The 24,304-nt window shown below is 38.6% G+C and overlaps 1 protein-coding gene across 2 annotated transcripts in view; it reads left to right on the plus strand.

Moving 5' to 3' along the window:
* The first annotated feature begins 433 nt into the window (after window positions 1-433).
* Window positions 434-24,304, plus strand: part of FHIP2B (FHF complex subunit HOOK interacting protein 2B) — a 94,905-nt gene continuing 71,034 nt past the window's right edge. The window contains exons 1-5 of one of the 2 annotated variants that reach the window (XM_053717954.1): window positions 434-708; window positions 7,254-7,332; window positions 7,841-8,046; window positions 11,931-12,035; window positions 17,571-17,693. In XM_053717954.1, the coding sequence (XP_053573929.1) occupies window positions 664-708; window positions 7,254-7,332; window positions 7,841-8,046; window positions 11,931-12,035; window positions 17,571-17,693 (558 nt within the window). In that variant the 5' untranslated portion in view covers window positions 434-663. The remainder of the gene's footprint in view (window positions 709-7,253; window positions 7,333-7,840; window positions 8,047-11,930; window positions 12,036-17,570; window positions 17,694-24,304) is intronic. The other variant, XM_053717955.1, reaches the window with a different exon arrangement.

A 24,304-nucleotide genomic window follows, 5' to 3' on the forward strand; every position in this document is an offset into this window, starting at 1 on the left:
CGCAGCCCATAGGGAACAATACACTAGTAATACAGTAAGAGCACATATTTTGGAAGGCTGTGGAAAGCTCAAGTGACAGAGGTGTCTTTGGTGCTTACAAAATGTCAACAACTAAAAGACTACCAGCCTAAGCACATTAGTGTTCAAACTAATAAATTGCTGCGATCATAGGGACTTTTGAGTCCCTAAAATAATAAGAATAAAAATACTACAAATAAAATATATAATCTAATCTTTGACAAGTTCACACTTTCTAAAAGACATTATAAATCAGTTATCAGTGGCAACCGTAATATCATTCATGTAAAATAACGTTTACAAAAATGTAAAATAATTAGAACTCCCTAATAGCCCCAAGCACCACCAGGTTGTCAGGGCGGCTTTGCTGGGTTATGTACAATGGGCGGAGCGGGAGAGGGCGGTCCGGGAAGAACACCCAGGAAACACCGAGGGCCCGATGAGGCCTCACAGTCCAGGTGGCAATAGCTTATTTGCAAAGAGAACGTACTTCAAGTATTGGGAAGCAGTGCCCTAAAGTACCTCAGACGGGCATACACGGAGGCACCCGGACACCTACCAGACCCGGCCGTAAGCGTTTAGTAGTCACCCTGTGAAACCGTACGGAGGCCGCCCGCAGGCGGGTCTGGCTTCTGCTATTCAGATATGTTGAGTCGCCTGGGAAGTTTCCTGCAGCAGGCCTTAGAGTCGGTGAGTGTCTTGGGCACGGAATCAGGCTAAGAGAGAAGAGCAGCCCCTGTCACTGCATGGTCTATTTGAACGCTTCATGTTATGTCTTAATTGGCAGCGGTATTACCAGTGCATGTGTATTTACAACGAGGGAAGTTTAACACACAAGTTAAAACTGAAATAAGGAGGTTTGACACATTTTATAGTTTAAGATAACAATATACTGAGCGGTAGAATTCATTTTCATCCCAAGTACAGTAGTTATGCAACACACAATATTTGCTTTTGATCCATCCATACTTCAGCAAATAAATATCAGTTATGTATTTTGCATAAAGTACTTGTTATGGTAGTGGTACTATATTTAGTGCCTCCTGAGTCCCCCTCTACTACTTATTCATTTTTTCCTTCTCAGAAGTATGTAGGGACAGTCATGGAATTGAATCTCACTAGGAGCTATATATATATATATATATATATATATATATATATATATATATATATATATATATATATATATATATATATATATAAATTCTTTCACATGCACCCTGATGAGCATACATTTATAAGCAGTGTGCAAATGGGTTCTTGCTCGGACAGAATGCCGAAGCACATTTGCCTGTCAGATATATGTCCGAGAGACTATGTTCCGAATTTAGCCGAGGGCAGATGCGCTCCATAGTGCTCTGTTCTAATCGGAGCTTCGGGCGCCACAACCGCCTCTGGGAACCTAACCATGGGCCCCACCCCGCAGATCTTGTGGTTCTCTGGGTACAACTGTATCTATCCATCTATCTATCTCGTAGCCGGACTGTTATCCTACGACCACTTGTCTGTCAGAATATTATCCGTCACACAAATGTCAGTCGGACAAATATCCATTGGATAACAGTCCGGCCACGGTGCAAATGCATATTGCATGTGTTGATATCAAAACTAGTGATTTACAAGCAAGATTTTGCAAAATAAGCAGAATTCAAAATATTTCACATTTATGTCCCTTTCAATGCACACTCCCAAAGATGTTTGTCTAGACTAGAGCGCTGGTTTTCAAACCTGTCCTCAGGCCTCGCCAACAGTCAAGGTTTTCAGGATTACTTTGGAAGAGAGCAGGCTAGTAACCATGTTTACTAATCAGTTGATTACTTCACCTGTGCACCTGTTCCACTATAATGAAAACCTGGCCTGTTGGGGGTACTTGAGGACCGCGCTCGAGAAACGCTGGTCTTCTAGAGAGACTGAAATGCACAGAGAGCTTGAATCATATATTGACAATTTATTATGCACACAGTTACCAAAGTGCATGAGGTATTTCTCAGAACTACTTAGAAGACTCTGAAATGTGTTGCATTGTTTTAAACAGTTTGGGCAGTACAGCCCCTTATGGGCTTAAAAGAACAGTTTACCCCAAAAACTTCCTGTCCTTTAATTTGTTCACAATTATAGATTTTTCCCCTTGGAGTGTATTAAATTGTTTACAAATAGCTCCTTAGCCTTTATATTGGCATTCTATACCTAGCTGTAGGCTATTGAGAAAATATGTAAACACAGCTAGCGGAAGACTTTACACCCACAGTGGGAGGTGTAAGAGATAAACTCTAAAATGTTAATTTTCAGTTGTTCTTTCTAAGTATTGTGCAGACAGAGATAAGAAAGGCACGCATCTGCCAGCAAACCAAGCCTATTTTGATGGGCCGTGGTTTCAAAGAGCAAATCCAGCTATTTCTTTTGCAAAAAGAAGCATCAATTAGCAATTTCTCATACATTTTATAGACTGCAGCTGGTATAACACGTCATGGGGTAAAACAATTTTACAGTGAACTGTCCCTTTAAGTGTTCCAGCCTTGTTTTCGCAAAAAATAAATAAATAATAGCTTAGGGGAGAAAAAGTAACTTAAAAAATGCATCATGCATAAAAAGATAACATCTTTACATAAACCAGAGATGTCATGGCAGTGGTGCTCTATTATTAATATATAACATCCATGAGCATTTAAGATTTTCAGATTTAAAGGGGACATAAAGTCAAAATTAAAGGGATATGAAACCCACATTTTTCCTTTCATGATTCAGATAGAGCAGACAACTTTCTAATTTACTCCTATTATCAAATTTTCTTGGCATCTTTATTTGAAAAGCAGGAATGTAAGCTTAGTTGCCAGCCCATTTTTTGTTTAGTACATGGGCAGCACTTGCTTATTGGTGGCTAAATGTAGACACCAATAAGCAAGCGTTACCCAGGTGCTGAGCCATCAGCAAGCGCTAAGCAGGTGCTGAACCGAAAATGGGCCGGCTCCTAAGCCTTATATTCCTGCTTTTTCAAATAAAGATACTAAGAGAACGAAGACAAACTGATAATAGGAGTAAATTAGAAAGTTGCTTAAAATTGCATGCTCTATCTGAATCATGAAAGAAAAAAAAAATTGGTTTCATACTCCTTGAAGCTTTCATGATTTAGTTAGATTATACAGTTTGAGACTTTCCAATTTACTTCTATTATCAAATTGTGCCCATTATTTTTATATACACACTTTCTGAGGCACCAGCTTCTACTGAGCATGTGCACAAGTTTACAGTGTATACTAGTATTTGATTGAGTGATGGCTGTCACATGATACAGGGGGATGGCAAATGGGGAAAAGATAAATTTGTCAGAAAAAAAATGACTGCTTATTTCAAATTCAGAGTGTTATTGCATTGTCTTTTCATTAGGCACTTGTTAATTATGCAATGCTACTGTATTTAGTAGTCCTTTAACAGAACAAAACGAACGTGGACATTTCTAACTAATTGATAGGTCAATTAGTGTTAATAGGTAGGATAACTTCCCAAAGTAGATTTTCATGTGGAGTAATCACGCATTACAAGTTTGATCAACTTCAAAATGAATCAAATTAAAGGGCCATAAGAGTAAAACAAATTACATGCTAAAATTTGTAATTTTATGACTATTGTCTTTACACTAAAATTGAAGTGCCACTCAACAGCAGTGCTCTGCGGCAAAAGTTTCACACCTGAGTCTTGCAACTAGCTCTGCAGATTGGATCAGCAGTGTTTAGGCCCAGCAGTGCTCCACTTGTCATGAGCAGCACTTCTACTGTGTGTTTAACCCCTTTGTGGGGGTTAAACACAAAGTAGTGTAGGGTTGATAGTCTTAAAGGGACAGTCTACTTGAAAATGTTTATTGTTTAAAAAGATAGGTAATCCCTTTATTACCCATTCCCTAGTTTTGCATAAGAAACACGGTTATATTAATACACTTTTTACCTCTGTAATTACCTTGTTTCCAAGCCTCTGCAGGCTGCCCCCTTATCTCAGTTATTTTTGACAGACTTGCATTTTAGCCAATCATTGCTGACTCATAAATAACTCCATGTAAGTGAGCACAATGCTATCTATATGACACACATGAACTAGCACTGTCTAGATGTGAAAAACTGTCAAAATGCATATTATTATTATTTTTTTTAACATAAAGAAAGTTAAAGTAAATAAAATGTGTGTGTATATATATATATATATATATATATATATATATATATATATATATATATATATATATATATTGCAGAAATGCTTCTAATCACATTTGAAATGCACTACTGTACACCAGGATTCCTGAACACTGTCAGACAGCTGTCAGTACATGACACAAAAGTAATAATATATAAATATGCACACAGCTGAATATTATGACTAACTATATACTTAAAGGGACAGTATAAACTAATTTTCATATAACTGCATGTAATAGACACTACTATAAAGAATAAGATGCACAGATACTGATATAAAAATCCAGTATAAAACTGTTTAAAAACGTACTTAGAAGCTCTCAGTTTAGCTTTGTTGAAAAGGTAGCTGGAAAGCCCCCTGCAAGTGGGAAATTCAACACCCCCCCCCCCTTCTTTTGCATATGAAAAGACCCTTTACACAAACAGGAGCAAGCTGGAGTAGGTAGCTGACGGTATGCTAATTCAATTTTGGGGCTTGGTTAGGAGTCTGAAAATCAGAGCAATATTATTTAAAAATAAGCAAATCTATACATTTTAAAAAAACAAAAAACTTTATGGGCTATATAAATAGATAATTTACCAAACATTTATGCAAAGAAAAAAATAGTGTATAATGTCCCTTTAAAGGGACATAAATGTTTAATAATAATGTTAGAGAATTTTATTAGTGCACTATTGCTTGCATATAACTGTGTTTAACCCCTGCTTAAAAGTCAGCTTTGGAACTGCAGTGCACTACTGGGAGCTAGCTGCTCACATATGTACATATTCTTTTCAACAAAGGATACCAAGAGAACAAAGTATTTTTGATGACAGAAGTTAATGTAAAAGTGTCTTAAAATTACATGCTCTGTTTGAATCATTCAAGTTTAATTTTAATTTTCATGTCCCTTTAACAGTGAAAATTCTTCCAAATCCATGCCAAATAAGAAAAAAGTAAACAATTTAAAATATTACGAAATATATATATAGTATATCACATAAATCTTTATGTAATGGCAGGTAGTAATTCAAAACTAACAATTAAATGTATAATATCAAGCAGATTGCACTGCTAATTAATTTAGTATAGTTATAAATGAGATCCCAATTATGGGCTAGATTACAAGTGGAACGCTAATTTATCGCACGCCCGCAAACCGCAAATTTGCCTGTTTCTGGGCGTGCGATAAATAACCAGCCATTACAAGGTTATTGCTACCGTGACTTCGAAGTAGCAATTTGCACTTATAAAATTAACCAGAGATCAGATCTCTGGTTAATTTTATAAATGTTCACCAAATTCCCCCCAAATCAATTGTGATATACATTATAAAAAAAATAAAGATAGTAGCATCTTTATTTTTTAATAAAATAACTGCAAACAGCAGTTTTTGGGGTCTAAAGGGAGCGGGTGTGGGGTGGTCTTTGGGAACTGTGTGTTCCCATTAAATATATATGTATATGTTTATATATATATATATGTGTGTGTATATACACATTGTAACACATACATATATATGTATATAATCATTTACATATATAGTTACAATTTGTTGCCATTGCTGTGCTTCTTACCCCCTTCGATGCACAAGGTTCTCAGCCGTCTCTGACGGCATGAGAACGAGGCTCCCTTTAGAGCCTGTGGAAGCAATTCTTTCTAGCAATGCGAACGTGAGCTTGCATTCTCTTTGCGCTTAAAGGGACATTAAACCCCAATTTTTTCTTTCATGATCCAGATAGAAAATACAATTTTAAACAACATTCCAATTTACTTCTATTATCTTATTTGCTTCATTCTTTAGATATCCTTTGTTGAAGAAATAGAAATGCACATGGGTGAGCCAATCACACGAGGCATCTATGTGCAGCCACCAATCAGCAGCTACTGAGCCTATCTAGATATGCTTTTCAGAAAAGTATATCAAGGGAATGAAGCAAATTAGATAATAGAAGTACATTGGAATGTTGTTTAAAATTATATTTTCTATCTGAATCATGAAAGAATTTTTTTTGGTTTAATGTCCCTTTAACTATTTAGATCATTCTACATTCCAAATGAACTGAAAGTTGTAGAGCACATTAACACATTACAAGGCATTGCAACTAATAAATGTATTTACGAGAACAGTAATGTGTATCATGTCAGAATGTTTTATGCTTTTGTTCTATTTAGGATACTATGATTAAAGGGACATGAAACCAAATTTTTGCAATTTTCGAATTTGCTTCATTCTCTTGTTATCCTTAGTTGAAAAGAATACCTAGGTACGCTCAGAAGCAGCAATGTATTACTGAGAGCTAGCTGATGATTTTTGGCTGCTCATAAAATTCCTCTTGTCATTGGTTCACTTTGGTGTTTTCAGCTAGCTCCCAGTTCTGCATGGCTGCTCCTTCAGTAAAGGATACCAAGAAAATGAAGCAAATTTGAAAATAGAGGTAAATTGGAAAGTTGTTTAAAATCACATGTTCTATCTATATCATGAAAGAAAAAAATGGTTTCATGTCCCTTTAACCCATTGAGTGCTAAGCATTTTCCCACCTGGGTGCAGCTGATTTAAGTTTTTTTTTTTTTTTTTTTTTTTGAAATATATATATTTTTAACTTTTTTTTTTTTTCAGATCCCCAAGACTTACACTGTTAGAAAGGATCTTGGGGGTCTGTAGATGCTTTGATGCCTGAGGTACAATCTTCTAAGCAGCATGTTCCCTTTCCCTATACTTGTCATTGTCATTTTTAAATAAAGTTGTGCGGTGACGTCATCACGTCATTCTGCGTGATGTCACCGTGCAAAACGTGAAGCCCTGGTGATGCCTGTCACTATACAGACCCGATCGCCGGGGTAGGAGTGGGTGGGAGCCCCCAGATCTCCCTCAAGGTGGGAGAGTGCTAGCGACGGCTCTGAGCCTGTCGTTAGCACCTGAGTGGGAAACTCTGTGACGGCTCAGAGCCGTCGTTAGCACTGAAAGGGTTAAGCAGTATATGCTGTGAGCACTTTTTTTTGTGATATAATGTGACAAATGTTGGATTCATTAGGATAATGTTACCGTTGTATGTTCCCATGCTTAGCGTGAGCCGACTCAGGACTTGTTGCAATCCTTCGTTCAGCACTGGAGAGGAGTCACTCAGTACTACCTTGAGAATACTGGTAAGAAATTTGATCTCTAACCTCTGAATTCTGTTAATTTACTTATGTCAATGAGAAAAAGATTTTGGAGTTGAGAATGGATATTTAAAGGGACAGTAAAGTCGAACTTAAACTTTTATGATTCCAATTATCTTCTTTTATCAAATTTTCTTCTTTCTGTTGGTATCTTTTATTGAAGAGTAAAACTAGGTAGGCTGATAAGCGCTCAGGAGTGTGCACTTGTCTTTAGTACTCTATGGCAGCAGTGTTTTGCAACATGATTTGTAGCTTTGCTATACCATGAGTACGAAGTAAATTGGAAAGTTGTTAAAAATTGCATTTTCTATCCGAATTATGAAAGTTTAATTTTGACTTTACTGTCCCTTTAATACAAATAATAATTAACAATGTGTGAAATAATAATTTAAAGATAGAAAAAGAAAAGGATACTCTCGGTTGAATAGTATTTTTTTATGCTAGCCATTAAAAGATCTGTGAAAACAATAATGACTATACTTGTCTTCTTCAGATGAGTCTCGACCTGCCCGTGATACAGAAATCCCATGGCGGCTACGTCAGTTAATTGATATACTCGCATTTGAAGAGAGGGAACCGGGGTCCAATGGGGACACAGGGAACTCAGGGACAGCAGGCCACACTGGGCCCTGTATGGAGTATTTACTGCAGCACAAGATACTGGAGACACTCTGTACACTGGCAAAAGCAGAGGTATCTGTATGTGTCACAGTATTACTATATGCTCTTTTAAAGGGACAGTAAATATTTTGAGCTTTTAATATAAAATATGTACTTTGTAATATACTTCATTTTGCCTCCTTTTCCTGTAATTTAAGTCGGAAAATTAAGAGGTTTAAAATTGTGACAACTTAAAGAGCATATGGCAGACATCACAAGCATAACCCAGCCACATATACATAACTAATTGGATACAGCAGAAATGATCAGATAAGGAATTGCAAAACAATGGCTATTTTGCTAACATAATGACCGTGGCTAGTTTTATTTTCTCCTGTAACAAGTCTAGATTGGCTCCTCCAAACAATGCCAATGGTGGGTGCAGTTTGCAGCTATAGAAAAACATTTGCAGCAAACATTATGTTCATTTATTGGAAAACTGCAGAAAAATCGTAATTTCATGGTGTTATTACTGTCCCTTTAAATAGGTTCTTTCTTGGCTTATTAAATGAAGCAATGGCTATTTCAAAATTCACTTTTTCCTTTTTTTTTTTTATTCTGTGGTTGTCGCTTCAAGCATTCGAGCAGTCAGACAACCTGATTATTAAAATGGCATGAAACCAAAATGTTTCTTTCATGATTCAGATAGAGCATGCAGTTTTAAACAACTTTCTAATTTACTTATCGTATCTAATTTTCTGTTCTCTTTGTATCTTTTGTTGATAAGCAAGGACGTCAGCTCAGGAGCATGCATGTGTTTGGAGAGCTACAAGGCAGCAGTTTTGCAATAATGTTACCACTTGCGAGAGCACTTGATGACAGCACTATTTCCTGCCGTGTAGTGGTCCATACACTACCTAGGTATCTCTGTAACACAGAATACCATAGGAAGGAAGCAAATTTGATAATAGAAGTACATTGGAAATTTTTTTTAAAATTGCATTCTCTGTCTGAATCACACAATCATTTTTGGGGGTTCATATAAAAGATGTTGTTTTTTTTTTTTTACTCTGCCACCTGTTCAACAGAGACAAGCACGGTTTCAGGCTGGAAACAAAATATTGTCAAGCTTAATGCAGCATAAAACTCAGTAAGAATGATCAAATATATGATTGGGTTTGCACAGGAATTTTTTTGAATAAGTAGTTCCCCAATATACTTTATTAAGAAATGTGGAACAGCATTAAAGGGACATTCCAGACAAAAATGGAATCCACATGGGTGCATTTCAGTTTTGAATAGAAGCATTTTTGTAATACAGCAATAGCTGTTTCAAATGTGTATTTAAAGGGACAGTAAACACCAGAATTTGTGTTGTTTAAAAAGATAGATAATCCCTTTATTACCCATTCCCCAGTTTTGCATAACCAACACAGTTATATTAATATTACAATAAATATACCAAATATCACAAAGAAAAAAAAAAAGTGAAATAAATGTGATAACAAAAATCATAAAAGGAAAACCAAATAAAGTTCTGAATAAAGGATATGTCTGTGTCCTCTGGATGAGTTTTTCAGCTTGTTAGCATTCCTCAGTGAGATCCCATAAAAAAGGAAACAGAAAATTGCAACATAGTGTGAATCTGTAATGGCACTTTGAGGAAGTAGTTGTTTTGTAACAAATGACTACTCACATTTGTTGGAGCTTTCCACTAAGCTCAAGGATATGCGCACTCCCACTTTATACTGATGGGAAAACAGTACACTAGGCAAAACTTGGATACAAATTTATTTTAAAATATATAAAAGCGTCACATAAGCCTTGATAACACCACAATGTAAGGGTACAAAAGCAGATATGCTGTAATAAATGCTTCAAATCGCCAAACTTGCAAAGAGGTAAATGGATCAGCAGGAGTGTGACCGCCGAAACCAAAACCTCTTTAGTAGCAAGACAGTAGCGCTAAGCCCCCAGGTGTCCTGGCTAGTGTAGAGACGTGATAAAACTCAATATAGAACAGTTCAGTTCCGACGTACGTTTCGCAGGTATGCTTTGTCAAGGAATCCTTGACAAAGCATACCTGCGAAACGTACGTCGGAACTGAACTGTTCTATATTGAGTTTTATCACGTCTCTACACTAGCCAGGACACCTGGGGGCTTAGCGCTACTGTCTTGCTACTAAAGAGGTTTTGGTTTCGGCGGTCACACTCCTGCTGATCCATTTACCTCTTTGCAAGTTTGGCGATTTGAAGCATTTATTACAGCATATCTGCTTTTGTACCCTTACATTGTGGTGTTATCAAGGCTTATGTGACGCTTTTATATATTTTAAAATAAATTTGTATCCAAGTTTTGCCTAGTGTACTGTTTTCCCATCAGTATAAAGTGGGAGTGCGCATATCCTTGAGCTTAGTGGAAAGCTCCAACAAATGTGAGTAGTCATTTGTTACAAAACAACTACTTCCTCAAAGTGCCATTACAGATTCACACTATGTTGCAATTTTCTGTTTCCTTTTTTATGGGATCTCACTGAGGAATGCTAACAAGCTGAAAAACTCATCCAGAGGACACAGACATATCCTTTATTCAGAACTTTATTTGGTTTTCCTTTTATGATTTTTGTTATCACATTTATTTCACAGTTATATTAATATACTTTTTACCTCTGTGATTACCTGGTATCTAAGCTTCTGCAAACTGCCCCCTTATTTCAGTTCTTTTGACAGACTTGCATTTTTAGCCAATCAGTGCTGACTCCTAGGAGCTTCACGTGCCTGAGCTCAATGTTATCTATATGAAACACATGAACTAACGCCCTCTTTAATGGTAAAAAACGGTCAAAATGCTTTTAGATTAGAGGCGCCCTTCAAGGTCTAAGAAATTAGCATATGAACCTCCTATGTTTAGCTTTCAACTAAGAATACCAAGAGAACAAAGCAAAATTGGTAATAAAAGTAAATTGGAAATTTGTGTAAAATAACATTCCCTATTTAAATCATGAAAGTTTTTTTTTACTTGACTGTCCCTTTTAAGTATGCACCGTGCACCAGCATTTTAAACACAGCACTTGCTCAGAGAGCCTAAGCTGCTTTTACCATCTGGTAATGACTCAATTTGTTAATTACTGACATGATACAAGCCCCACTGGTGCTCTGAGCAGCTGCAGTATTTAAAATGCTTGTGCACTGAGAATATCTAGCTGTGCTTCACATGCACGTGCAGAGAAAACTGTTAACACAAAACAGTGATAGCTTTTACCAGAAGCATTTTTGCCAATACATGTATATTGCAAATTTGTTTCTATTCAAAGATGTAATTCATCTAAGTGCATTTAAATTTTGACCAGAATATCCCTTTAACAATTTAAGCAAAGCATAATAAAGGGAAATAATTCCTTCTTAAAGGGACATGAAACCCAATTTTTTTTTCTTTCATGATTTAGAAAGAGCATGTCATTTTAAACAACTTTCTAATTTACTTCTATTATCTAATTTGCTTCATTCTCTTGATATCACTTGCTGAAAAGCATATCTAGATATGCTCAGTAGCTGCTGATTGGTTGCTGCACATAGAGGCCTTGTGTGATTGGCTCCCACATGTGCATTGCTATTTCTTCAACAAAGGATATCTAAAGAATTGAGCAAATGAGATAATAGAAGTAAATTGGAAAGTTGTTTAAAATTGCATGCCCTATCTGAATCATGAAAGTTTAATTTTGACTAGACTGTCCCTTTAAATAGTATGTCCATTATTATCCTGTATTGAAATGTAGTGGTGCAATGCCAACAGTATAGAGTGTGTGCAGCATTGTTTTTTGGATCCCTGCCCTTTTGTCAAGCTGTAGTGTCTCACTAGTGTATCAGTATATTGAATGGGCAGTGCTTTGTGTAGCATGTAAGCTTGAGTGTTTAGTGCTATCTGCATGCACTGTGTGCTATATTTCTCACAGAATTATTACATCTCTTCTCTTTGTACACAGTACCCCCCTGGTATGAGGCAGCAGGTGCTTCTATTCTACAGCCGTCTTTTATCCCAGGTGCAGCGCCCTTTGCTACATTACTTGAATGTACACCGGCCTGTACAAGTGAGTATTGGAGTCATTTGCACTGTTATGTTTGTGTGCCTATTACATTGCTTAGCGCTACTTGAATGCTAGCATCAGAGTCAGGAGGATATTATGTGTGTGTCTATACTGTAGTATATATCTGTAGTCATATATTTTATTAGAAATATACATTTGCCAAATACCTATGTTAGTGCACAGTTTTGGGTTCTTAAAGGGACATTATAGTGAAAAAACTATGTGCTCCAATTCAATAGAGCTTGTAATTTAGCACCAGCTACCCTGCAATGCTATGTGTTTAATTAACCCCCACAACAGGGTTAAATACATAGTTAACGTACCACATAGGAGCCACTGAGTACTGTTGGTCCTGAGCAAATGCAGCTGGTAAGCCAATCAGCCGCAGTAGTCATACAACCCAGCTGTGATTCAGCCCCTACTGATTTTCAGGGGTTAAACACAGTTTTACTGGGATGCTAGTGGCAAAATGATATGCTCTAACGCAGGGTTCTTCAAACTTTGTTCCCCAAGACCCAGTGCCATGATACCACATAACATCACGACCCTATTTTTATGCTTGGTCTGAAAATTTCTGAAGTAATATACAACAAGATTTGGCTAAATGTGTGCGTACTTTATTCCTGATTGTAGTCAAACTTAAAAGTATTGTAAAAAGGTAATAACACACACACTCGCATACAACACACACACACTGTCATACAACACACACACACACCACACATAATATCATACAAAACACACACACACACACCACACATATTATCATACAACCCACACACACACCACACACTCTCTCATACAACACACACACCACACACTCTCTCATACAACACACACACACCACACATACTATCATACAAAACACATACACACACACCACACATATTATCATACAACCCACACACACTATCATACAACACACACCACACACTCTCTCATACAACACACACACCACACACTCTCTCATACAACACACACACCACACACTCTCTCATACAACACACACACCACACACTCTCTCATACAACACACACATCACACACTCTCATACAACATACATACCACACACTCTCTCATACAACACACACACCACACACACTCTCATACAACACACACATCACACACTCTCTCATACAACACACACATCACACACTCTCATACAACACACACATCACACACTCTCATACAACATACATACCACACACTCTCTCATACAACACACACACCACACACACTCTCATACAACACACACATCACACACTCATACAACATACATACCACACACTCTCTCATACAACACACACACACCACACACTCTCATACAACACACACACCACACAAACTCTCATACATCACACAGACCACACAAACTCTCATATAATGCACACCACACACTCTCTTACAACACACACCACACTCTCATTTAACACACTCTCCTACAACACACACCACACACACACTGTCTGTCCTACAACACGCACTCTCTTACATTACACACACACACACAACACACACACTGTCCTACAACACACACGCACCATGCTCACTGTCCTACAACACACACGCACCATGCACACTCTCCTGCAACACACACGCACCATGCACACTCTCCTGCAACACACACGCACCATGCACACTCTCCTGCAACACACACGCACCATGCACACTCTCCTGCAACACACACGCACCATGCACACTCTCTTACAACACACACGCACCATGCACATTCTCCTACAACACATACACACAAGTCGTGACCCAGTAAACATGGTGTTGCGACCCATTAATGGGTCCCGACCCGTGGTTTGAATAACCCTGCTCTAACGAACTAGAGCGTGTCATTTTTGGACTATAATGTCTCTTTAAATTTACAGTGGAGAAAGGTATTTTTTTTTTTATGTATTTTGTGCTTTTAAGCGCTCTCTACCACCAACAAGGATATTAAACTATTTTAAATGAAAACGTCATGGACAGGGAGGTGTCATTTTCTTGCAGTTGTGCTTCAATGCAGATGGTATTGGGAGGATGCAGAGTTTAACCTAATTTTCATCAGATAATGCTCAGCATTTTCATGTTTGATTGAGATCACTTAAAGGGACAGTCTACTTGAAAATTGTTATTGTTTAAAAACATAGATAATCCCTTTATTACACATTCTCCAGTTTTGCATAACCAACCAACAGTGTTATATTAATATCATTTTTACCTCTGTGATTATCAATATTTAAGCCCCTCCATAGACTGCCCCTTATCTCAGTTTCTTTTTTTTTTTCTTCAAGCTTTTTGCATTTTTGGCAATTTGTGCTGGATCTTGTGAACCCATTATCATTCTCCACGGGAGTGAGCACAATGTTATGTATATGGCACACATGAACTAGCACTTCCTGGCTGTAGTGCAGGATTATAACAGAGATAAGGGGCGGCCTACAGGGGCATAAAAGCAGACAATCATAGAGATTATAAAGTATGAATATAACAATGTTGGTTATTCGAAACTGGGGAATGTAAAGGCTTTATCTTTTTAAACAATAAAAAACATGAAGTAATCTTTTTTTCTTTTTAAGTGTTGTCACCATAAAATCAGTGGATATAAAATATAATGATATAAATCACTTTAGCTCTACACATGCTGACAAAAAAAAATAAAACAAAAAAGCAGTGGGAGTTCTAAGATTTTTCTGCCTGAACAAATTTAAGCAGAATTGTCCAGATGTTTGGGCTTTAACTGTGTCTAAACAAATCTGGCAGTGCTACATCAAACCTATCTCAGAAGCCACTACATCTATTCACTTCAAATAATTAGGGTTTATACTGATTCACTGAAACTGTCAGATTTCATGCAGCTTTTCTTTTATTGATCCCTATACATGCACTTGAGTATCAGGATTTATACTGGGTTTTCTGATTCCATCTGTATCATCTGACAAACTGGTATGTTTTTTTTCTCCTTGACTAATGACCCTAAGTCATTTTTTTTGAAGCCCTAATGTTAAATACATGATACATAATAGTATTTCTTTCATTATTGTGGTAATATGAGAGATTCATCTACTGATGGATTATACTTTTTTGTCACTAATAGGTGGCAACTTCCCAAATGTCTTTATGTCTTTTATTCCTCCTCTGAATGGTCCTCTTTCTGCCCTCTTGAGTTTTCTTTATAACCATTTGGATTGTAGTTCTGCTTCTTCTGAAGTCTTTATTTTTTGTACAGATAAATAAAGAACATTTTGAACTCCTTTAGTATGTTGTCTTGCTACTTCTAGGGTGCAACCACCTCCAGATTTTGTCAGGGATGCCTGTACCTGGTTGAACACGATTCATACTGACCGTTGACACACAATAATATTCCTCCCGCTGCAGCTCGCCTCTGGGGGGCTGAATTCCGCTGTCGGAATTCAGCATTGCACAAGAACGCAATTTTGCACACTTGTGCAATGCTGCCCCTGTCTGCGTACACCCAATCACACGCGGGCAGAAGCTGTCAATCTCCACGGTCTGGACGAGACCGGGAGATTGATATTCGCCACCCAAGAGGTTAGGGAAGCAGCTGTCTGATGATGGCTGCTTCATAAATACGGACTGCAGGTTCTCTTGTGAGAACCTGCAGTCATACGGGGGCGAAGGCTGGAGAAGCCTTTGATAGATCGACCCCTTAACGTAGCTTGCTGATCTCACTAGGAGAGGAGTGTGCAAGATTAACAATTCACACAGGACTGAGTCTGCTATTAACAGGAACTATGTAGGTTTATTTGTAGTACATTCAGACTATACGCCAAAGTGACTTGGTAATGGTTACAATATTTTTAAAGGGACATTCAAATGCAAAACTGACATTCTCTGATTCATTAGAATATGTAATTCTTGCATTACTGACTTGACGTGCAAGCGAAATCAGGTTTATGAACACTCGTATTACAAGTTGAAAGTAAATGTGAACGCATGAGCACTATTGCGATTTATGCTAGAATGATTACTGCTACCTAAATGCTCTAGTTAACTGTTTCACAAAACAAAAAAAGGGCACAAAACACATCAAAACTACATAACAAAGTACAGTAACACTCATAATAACACCATCTAATACATTTTGTTTTTAAATTGCACAAGAAAGTTATAAGGTCTCAGGTGCACATTTATGCAAAATTCATATTTAATTAATTAAATGTTTATGTATTTACTGTAAATGTTCGTCACATAGCAGCATATGTTCTATTTATTTTAAAATAGATATTCCTATATATATCTGTATATATATGTACTGTAAAGAACATTGGAATGTGAAATATTAATATTTTCATGTCGGGTTAGCACACTTGAGAAAATGCGATTGGGCTTACGTGCGAGTAGGGTGTTAGTTTTTTCCCACTTTTCTTGTTCCATTGACTTCTATGGGGGAACATGTTAACGCTGTTGTAATATTCGAAGTTCGGCTTTTTGCATGACTAATCAATAAAAGTACAAAGCCTTACACAGTTACCTATACATATAATCAGCAATAGCATGCAATCAGCTAATAATTGTGCAAACAGATAATAGTGCACATTAACTGAAACAACAACTCCCATCAATCTAGGGCTAGGTGTAAATAATAAGCTCGGCACTATATCTCAAACACTATAAACACGCTACCATGTTCAGGAGTTCGTTGGAGTAAAGCAGCTGGTGCCGCGCACAGACCAACTAATCGATAATGAGATTCATTGACAACTATTTTCATAACCGATTATTATGGATTATATTGATTAGTTGTTTCAGCTCTAAAAGTGAGGATGTCATTAAGTGCCTATTAGATGCATTTCAGTAAGTCTAACCTATAATATTCTGTAAGGTTTAATACCTATAACTCTTGTTAGTATTTCTTCTTATTATTGCTTGCATTGCCATACGATTGCGTTTTCTTTTTTGTACTTGTATAGATGCATATATTTAATCTGTCATATAATATTGTATATGAGTTGATGCGTATTAAACTCGTCTGTATTGCACTCTATTTTTGGGTACTTGTAATGTGTATTTTAAATAAAAAAAAAAATATATATATATATATATATATATATATATTTTAAAAAAAAGAACAACAATAAGCTGTCTTTAACTTGCTTACATTTTGGAAGACCTTGAAACAATATAATATATGGTCGGTTAGGAATCGAGATCCTCAATTTGGTTTCTATACATCTGAGGATCTCCGCCCAAATAGGCAACAAGGTTCCATTTTCTCTGCACCCTCTCCAAACATAACACTTTTTTATGTGTCAGTTGCTTGGTCTGTTTGTTGGGGCTGTATAAGTGAAGATTAGAAACTACAAAACACCCATGTGAAGTTACTATGTCATTTCAAGGAATACAAAAAAATAAGATGTAACTGATTTATTGTAAGGATAAACATTGTTTTGTGTCTCTCTTTATAGATTATGCTGATAAGTATCCTTCAGTCATAAGCTACATGAGTACAATATATGATTAAATATGCAAGTAGTCAAGGCTTATCTGTATATACTGTGTATTACTCATGAAAACTATATCTTGTAGAAGCTGATCGCTCTGTCAGGAGATGAAATAGGGATCACAGCACAGAAAGAGGAACTTCATTTTTTATCTTCTGTTTGCAGCAAGCTGGAGAAAGACCCATCACTCCTTATCCATATATTAGAGGTACCATAATTTCTATGTATTCACAGCCATAAATAACTTGTCTAATTTCTTGTTACATAAGTGATATATATTTTTTTTTAAATACTTTTTTTTATTGAGGACAAGAAACAGTGACATATACATCTGGAAATGATACAGCATAAAAAACCCCATAAAAAACAATAATATCAGATTGTCATCTATACAGCAGGATGCCAACCTTTACAGAACATTATTCCAATTCTTAGTTCTCCATTCTTGAGTTTAAGGAAGGCAACCAAAGTATTCATGCCATCCAGCCTCCTATAGAAGCTGTCGGCCAGTTTCAACATATTTAGTCCTCTCTTTTTTTTTTTTAAGAAAACTAAGAACCTATATAACTCAAATCAATAAACTTTCAACTAGTCTATAACTCGACTATCAAAATTGCATGCATAGATCGTGATGCCCTTATTCAAGCCTTGTGGCGGGGGGGGGGAGGGGGAAAGAAAAAAAAAAAAAGGGGGGGGGGACAACGTCCCTCTCTCTAGACAGCAACTCCTCTCGCCTCCCCAGTGTCATCCTGTGTTTGATATAGGAATCCCCATTCACCCCTCAAAGAGGCTGCTAGCATGTATTCAGTATGAGCAAATGGAGCTAATAATTGCCTCTGTGTTTCCAGGCTCAAAGTTACGACATATGCCTGCCATTTATTTATAAAGTGTTTAAGTCTTTTGTTAGTATCCATCTTAGTGTCTAATTGCTCTATAAGCAATTGTCTATGTAGGCTATGCTTAAATGTTGTAAAGGTGGGAGCAGAGTTTACCGTCCATACTTTCAAAATTACCTTCCTTGCTATTAAAATTATAGTAGTGCGTAGGGGGCCATGTCTAGGACTTGTCTCCCTCCACTCCAAAAAGCAAATTTGTTCCATGGCAATGTGCACTTTGATTGCCATAACATAAGTAAGCCAGTAAGAAATCCTTCCCCAAAACTGTTTAACCTGTGGACACGTATAGAAATAATGGAGGAAGTCGGGGTCATGCAGCCTGCACTTATTATATTCATTCACCACATTAGGATTCCACTTAGATAATCTTCGTGGGATGATGTAATCTTTATGTAGCATTCTAGTCTGGGATTCCCTAAGGGTCATGGACAGCGTCGATAAGTGATTTTTTTTTATTTATTTACATTTTGTAGCATGTGACACATATAAATGGATATGGAAGTGTTAGGCTTAATTCATCACTTTTTCTCTTGTTAAGTGTATTCAGTCCACGGGTCATCCATTACTTATGGAATATATTCCCTTCCCAACAGGAAGTTGCAAGAGGATCACCCAAGCAGAGCTGCTATATAGCTCCTCCCCTCACATGTCATATTCAGTCATTCTCTTGCAACTCAACTAAGATAGGACGTTGTGAGAGGTCTGTGGTGTTTTTATACTTAGTTTATTTCTTCAATCAAAAGTTTGTTATTTTAAATGGCACCGGAGTGTGCTGTTTGTTCTCAGGCAGTATTTGGAAGAAGAATCTGCCTGCGTTTTCTATGATCTTAGCAGAAGTAACTAAGATCCACTGGCTGTTCTCGCACATTCTGAGGATTGGGGTAACTTTCAGAAAGGGAATAGCGTGTGGGGAATCCCGCAAACAAGGTATGTGCAGTAAATTATTTTTCTAAGGAATGGAATTGACTAAGAAAATACTGCTGATACCGATGTAATGTAAGTAAAGCCTTTTAATACAGTGAAAGCGACTGTTAACAGGCTGATTTAAATATATACAGTAAAGTAATTTTCTAAGGAATGAAATTTGACTGAGAAAATGCTATTAATACTGAAGTGATGTTATAAGCCTTAAATGTAATAGGAAGACTGGTATCAGGCTTATCAATAGAGATTCATACTCCTTAACAAAAGGATGTTTAAAACGATTTTACTGGCATGTTTAATCATTTTGTGAGGTACATTGGTGATAAAACTTATTGGGGCATAAATTTTTTCCACATGGCTGACCGGTTTTTCTGCATAGAAACCGTTAACTGAAACTCCCTATGTTGTAATATTGAGTAGGAGGGGCCTATTTTAGCGCTTTTTTGACGCAGTAAAAATTTAGGCTTAGTCTTCCTGCTTCTTCCTGCATGACCCAGGTCGTCTCCAGAGAGCTTAAGGGACTTCAAAAGTCATTTTGAGGGAGGTAATTAGTCACAGCAGACCTGTGACAGTGGTGTTTGGACTGTATTAAAAAACGTTTTTTTCTTTACTGCTTATAAAGAACCGTTTTGGGTATTAAGGGGTTAATCATCCATTTGCAAGTGGGTGCAATGCTCTGCTAATTTAATACATTTACTGTGAAAATTTTGTTGCTATAACTGATTTGGTTCATTGTTATTTCAACTGTGACAGTTTTTGGTGCTTCTTAAAGGCACAGTAGCGTTTTTCTTTATTGCTTGTAAAATTATTTACAGTGTTTTCCAAGTCTGCTAGTTTTATTGCTAGTCTGTTTAAACATGTCTGACACAGATGAATCGTTTTGTTCACTATGTTTAAAGGCCAGTGTGGAGCCCCATAGAAATATGTGTACTAAATGTATTGATTTCACTTTAAATAATAAAGGTCAGTCTTTATCTATAAAAGAATTATCACCAGACAACGAGGGGGAAGTTATGCCGACTAACTCTCCTCACGTGTCAGTACCTTCGCCTCCCGCTCAGGAGGCGCGTGATATTGTGGCGCCTAGTGCATCAGGGGCGTCCATACAAATCACTTTACAAGACATGGCTACTATTATGAATAATACCCTGACAGAAGTATTATCTAAATTGCCAGAATTAAGAGGCAAGCACGATTGCTCTGGGGTAAGAATAGAGCGCGCTGGTGCTACAAGAGCCATGTCCGATACTGCGTCACAGTTTGCAGAACATGAGGACGGAGAGCTTCATTCTGTAGGTGACGGATCTGATCCAGGGAAACCGGATTCAGAGATTTCTAATTTTAAATTTAAGCTTGAGAACCTCCGTGTATTGCTAGGGGAGGTTTTAGCGGCTCTGAATGACTGTAACACAGTTGCAATTCCAGAGAAATTATGTAGGCTGGATAGATACTATGCAGTACCGGTGTGTACTGATGTTTTTCCTATACCTAAAAGGCTTACAGAAATTATTAGCAAGGAGTGGGATAGACCTGGTGTGCCCTTTTCCCCACCTCCTATATTTAGAAAAATGTTTCCAATAGACGCCACTACACGGGACTTATGGCAGACGGTCCCTAAGGTGGAGGGAGCAGTTTCTACTTTAGCTAAGCGTACCACTATCCCGGTGGAGGATAGTTGTGCTTTTTCGGATCCAATGGATAAAAAATTGGAAAGTTACCTTAAGAAAATGTTTGTTCAACAAGGTTTTATCTTACAGCCCCTTGCATGCATTGCACCTGTCACTGCTGCTGCGGCATTCTGGTTTGAGTCTCTAGAGGAGGCCATTCACTCAGCTCCATTGGATGAAATTATGGACAAGCTTAAAGCACTTAAGCTAGCTAATGCATTTGTTTCTGATGCCATTGTACATTTAACTAAACTAATGGCTAAGAACTCCGGATTTGCCATCCAGGCGCGCAGAGCGTTATGGCTTAAATCCTGGTCAGCTGATGTAACTTCTAAATCTAAATTGCTTAATATTCCTTTCAAGGGGCAAACCTTATTCGGGCCCGGCTTGAAAGAAATTATTGCTGACATTACTGGAGGTAAGGGTCATACTCTTCCTCAGGACAGGGCCAAATCAAAGGCCAAACAGTCTAATTTTCGTGCCTTTCGAAACTTCAAGGCAGGAGCAACGTCAACTCCCTCCGCCCCAAAACAGGAAGGAACCGTTGCTCGTTACAGACAGGCCTGGGACACTAACCAGTCCTGGAACAAGGGCAAGCAGGCCAGAAAACCTGCTACTGCCCCTAAGACAGCATGAAGGGATGGCCTCCTATCCGGAAACGGATCTAGTGGGGGGCAGACTTTTTCTCTTCGCCCAGGCGTGGGCAAGAGATGTCCAGGATACCTGGGCGTTGGAAATTATATCTCAGGGATATCTTCTGGACTTCAAGGCTTCTCCTCCTCAAGGGAGATTTCACCTTTCAAGGTTATCAGAAAACCAGATAAAGAAAGAGGCATTCCTACGTTGCGTACAAGACCTCCTAGTAATGGGGGTGATCCACCCAGTTCCGCGGACGGAACAAGGACAAGGGTTTTATTCAAATCTGTTCGTGGTTCCCAAGAAAGAGGGTACCTTCAGACCAATTTTGGATCTAAAGATCTTAAACAAATTCCTAAGAGTTCCATCATTCAAAATGGAAACTATTCGGACTATCCTACCCATGATCCAAGAGGGTCAGTACATGACCACAGTGGACTTAAAGGATGCCTACCTTCACATACCGATTCACAGAGATCATCATCGGTTCCTAAGATTTGCCTTTCTAGACAGGCATTACCAATTTGTAGCTCTCCCCTTCGGGTTGGCCACGGCCCCGAGAATCTTTACAAAGGTTCTGGGCTCACTTCTGGCGGTTCTAAGACCGCAAGGTATATCGGTAGCTCCGTATCTAGACGACATCCTGATACAGGCGTCAAGCTTTCAAATTGCCAAGTCTCATACAGAGATAGTTCTGGCATTTCTGAGGTCGCATGGGTGGAAGGTGAACGTGGAAAAGAGTTCTCTATCACCACTCACAAGAGTCTCCTTCCTAGGGACTCTGATAGATTCTGTAGAAATGAAAATTTACCTGATGGAGGCCAGGTTATCAAAACTTCTAAATGCTTGCCGTGTCCTTCATTCCATTCCACGCCCGTCAGTGGCTCAGTGCATGGAAGTAATTGGCTTAATGGTAGCGGCAATGGACATAGTGCCATTTGCGCGCCTGCATCTCAGACCGCTGCAATTGTGCATGCTAGGTCAGTGGAATGGGGATTACTCAGATTTGTCCCCCCTACTAAATCTGGATCAAGAGACCAGAGATTCTCTTCTCTGGTGGCTATCTCGGGTCCATCTGTCCAAGGGTATGACCTTTCGCAGGCCAGATTGGACGATTGTAACAACAGATGCCAGCCTTCTAGGCTGGGGCGCAGTCTGGAATTCCCTGAAGGCTCAGGGATCGTGGACTCAGGAGGAGAAACTCCTCCCAATAAATATTCTGGAGTTAAGAGCAATATTCAATGCTCTTCTAGCTTGGCCTCAGTTAGCAACACTGAGGTTCATCAGATTTCAGTCGGACAACATCACGACTGTGGCTTATATCAACCATCAAGGGGGAACCAGGAGCTCCCTAGCGATGTTAGAAGTCTCAAGGATAATTCGCTGGGCAGAGTCTCACTCTTGCCACTTGTCAGCGATCCACATCCCAGGCGTGGAGAACTGGGAGGCGGACTTTCTAAGTCGTCAGACTTTTCATCCGGGGGAGTGGGAACTCCATCCGGAGATGTTTGCTCAACTGGTCCATCGTTGGGGCAAACCAGAACTGGATCTCATGGCGTCTCGCCAGAACGCCAAACTTCCTTGTTACGGATCCAGGTCCAGGGACCCGGGAGCGACGCTGATAGATGCTCTAGCAGCTCATTGGCTCTTCAACACAGCTTATGTGTTTCCACCGTTTCCTCTGCTACCTCGACTGATTGCCAAGATCAAACAGGAGAGAGCATCGGTGATTCTGATAGCGCCTGCGTGGCCACGCAGGACCTGGTATGCAGACCTAGTGGACATGTCGTCCTGTCCACCATGGACTCTACCTTTGAGGCAAGACCTTCTAATACAAGGTCCCTTCAATCATCCAAATCTAGTTTCTCTGATGCTGACTGCATGGAGATTGAACGCTTGATTCTATCAAAGCGTGGCTTCTCCGAGTCAGTTATTGATACCTTAATACAGGCACGAAAGCCTGTTACTACAAACTGGAAACTCTGTGACTGGGTGTCACTCCCGAGAAACGCGTCGCTTTACTTCTCTATATACCATAAGAGATTTGATTTTAACACACCAGCTGTAATGTGCTACATTACTGGCGATTTTATTCTGTATAATAAATGCTAGTTTTATGATTCACTAAGTCTGGTGTGTGCATCAATCTCTTCCAAGTAACCCAAAGGCTGTCCAGCCTTTCTCCCTTGTTCCAACCTCTAGGACACTATCCAGGCAAGGACTGCCTTGCAGGACATCCATCTCTCCAGGACATCACGACGGGGATTCGTATACACAGCCAGCTGGTTTGCTGTTTAGAATACCAGCCTGCCTCTAACAGGCACAAGAGAGTGCCTTCACGTTTGTGAGTATCCTGTGTCTTGTCCAGATATACATCTTGGTATCCATTGATCTACACATGTGGCGCCTCTGTTTCTGTTTTTTACAGTTGTCCATATACGAAAGCCTGTTACCAGGAAAATCTACCATAAGATATGGCGTAAATACCTGTATTGGTGTGAATCCAAGAGTTACTCATGGAGTAAGGTTAGGATTCCTAGGATATTGTCCTTTCTCCAAGAGCGTTTGGAAAAGGGCTTATCAGCTAGTTCGTTAAAGGGACAGATTTCTGCCCTGTCTATTCTTTTGCACAAGCGTCTGGCAGAAGTTCCAGACGTCCAGGCTTTTTGTCAGGCTTTGGCTAGGATTAAGCCTGT

This window comes from Bombina bombina, chromosome 6 (assembly GCF_027579735.1).
Source record: "Bombina bombina isolate aBomBom1 chromosome 6, aBomBom1.pri, whole genome shotgun sequence".
NCBI classification, from domain to species: Eukaryota; Metazoa; Chordata; class Amphibia; order Anura; family Bombinatoridae; genus Bombina; species Bombina bombina.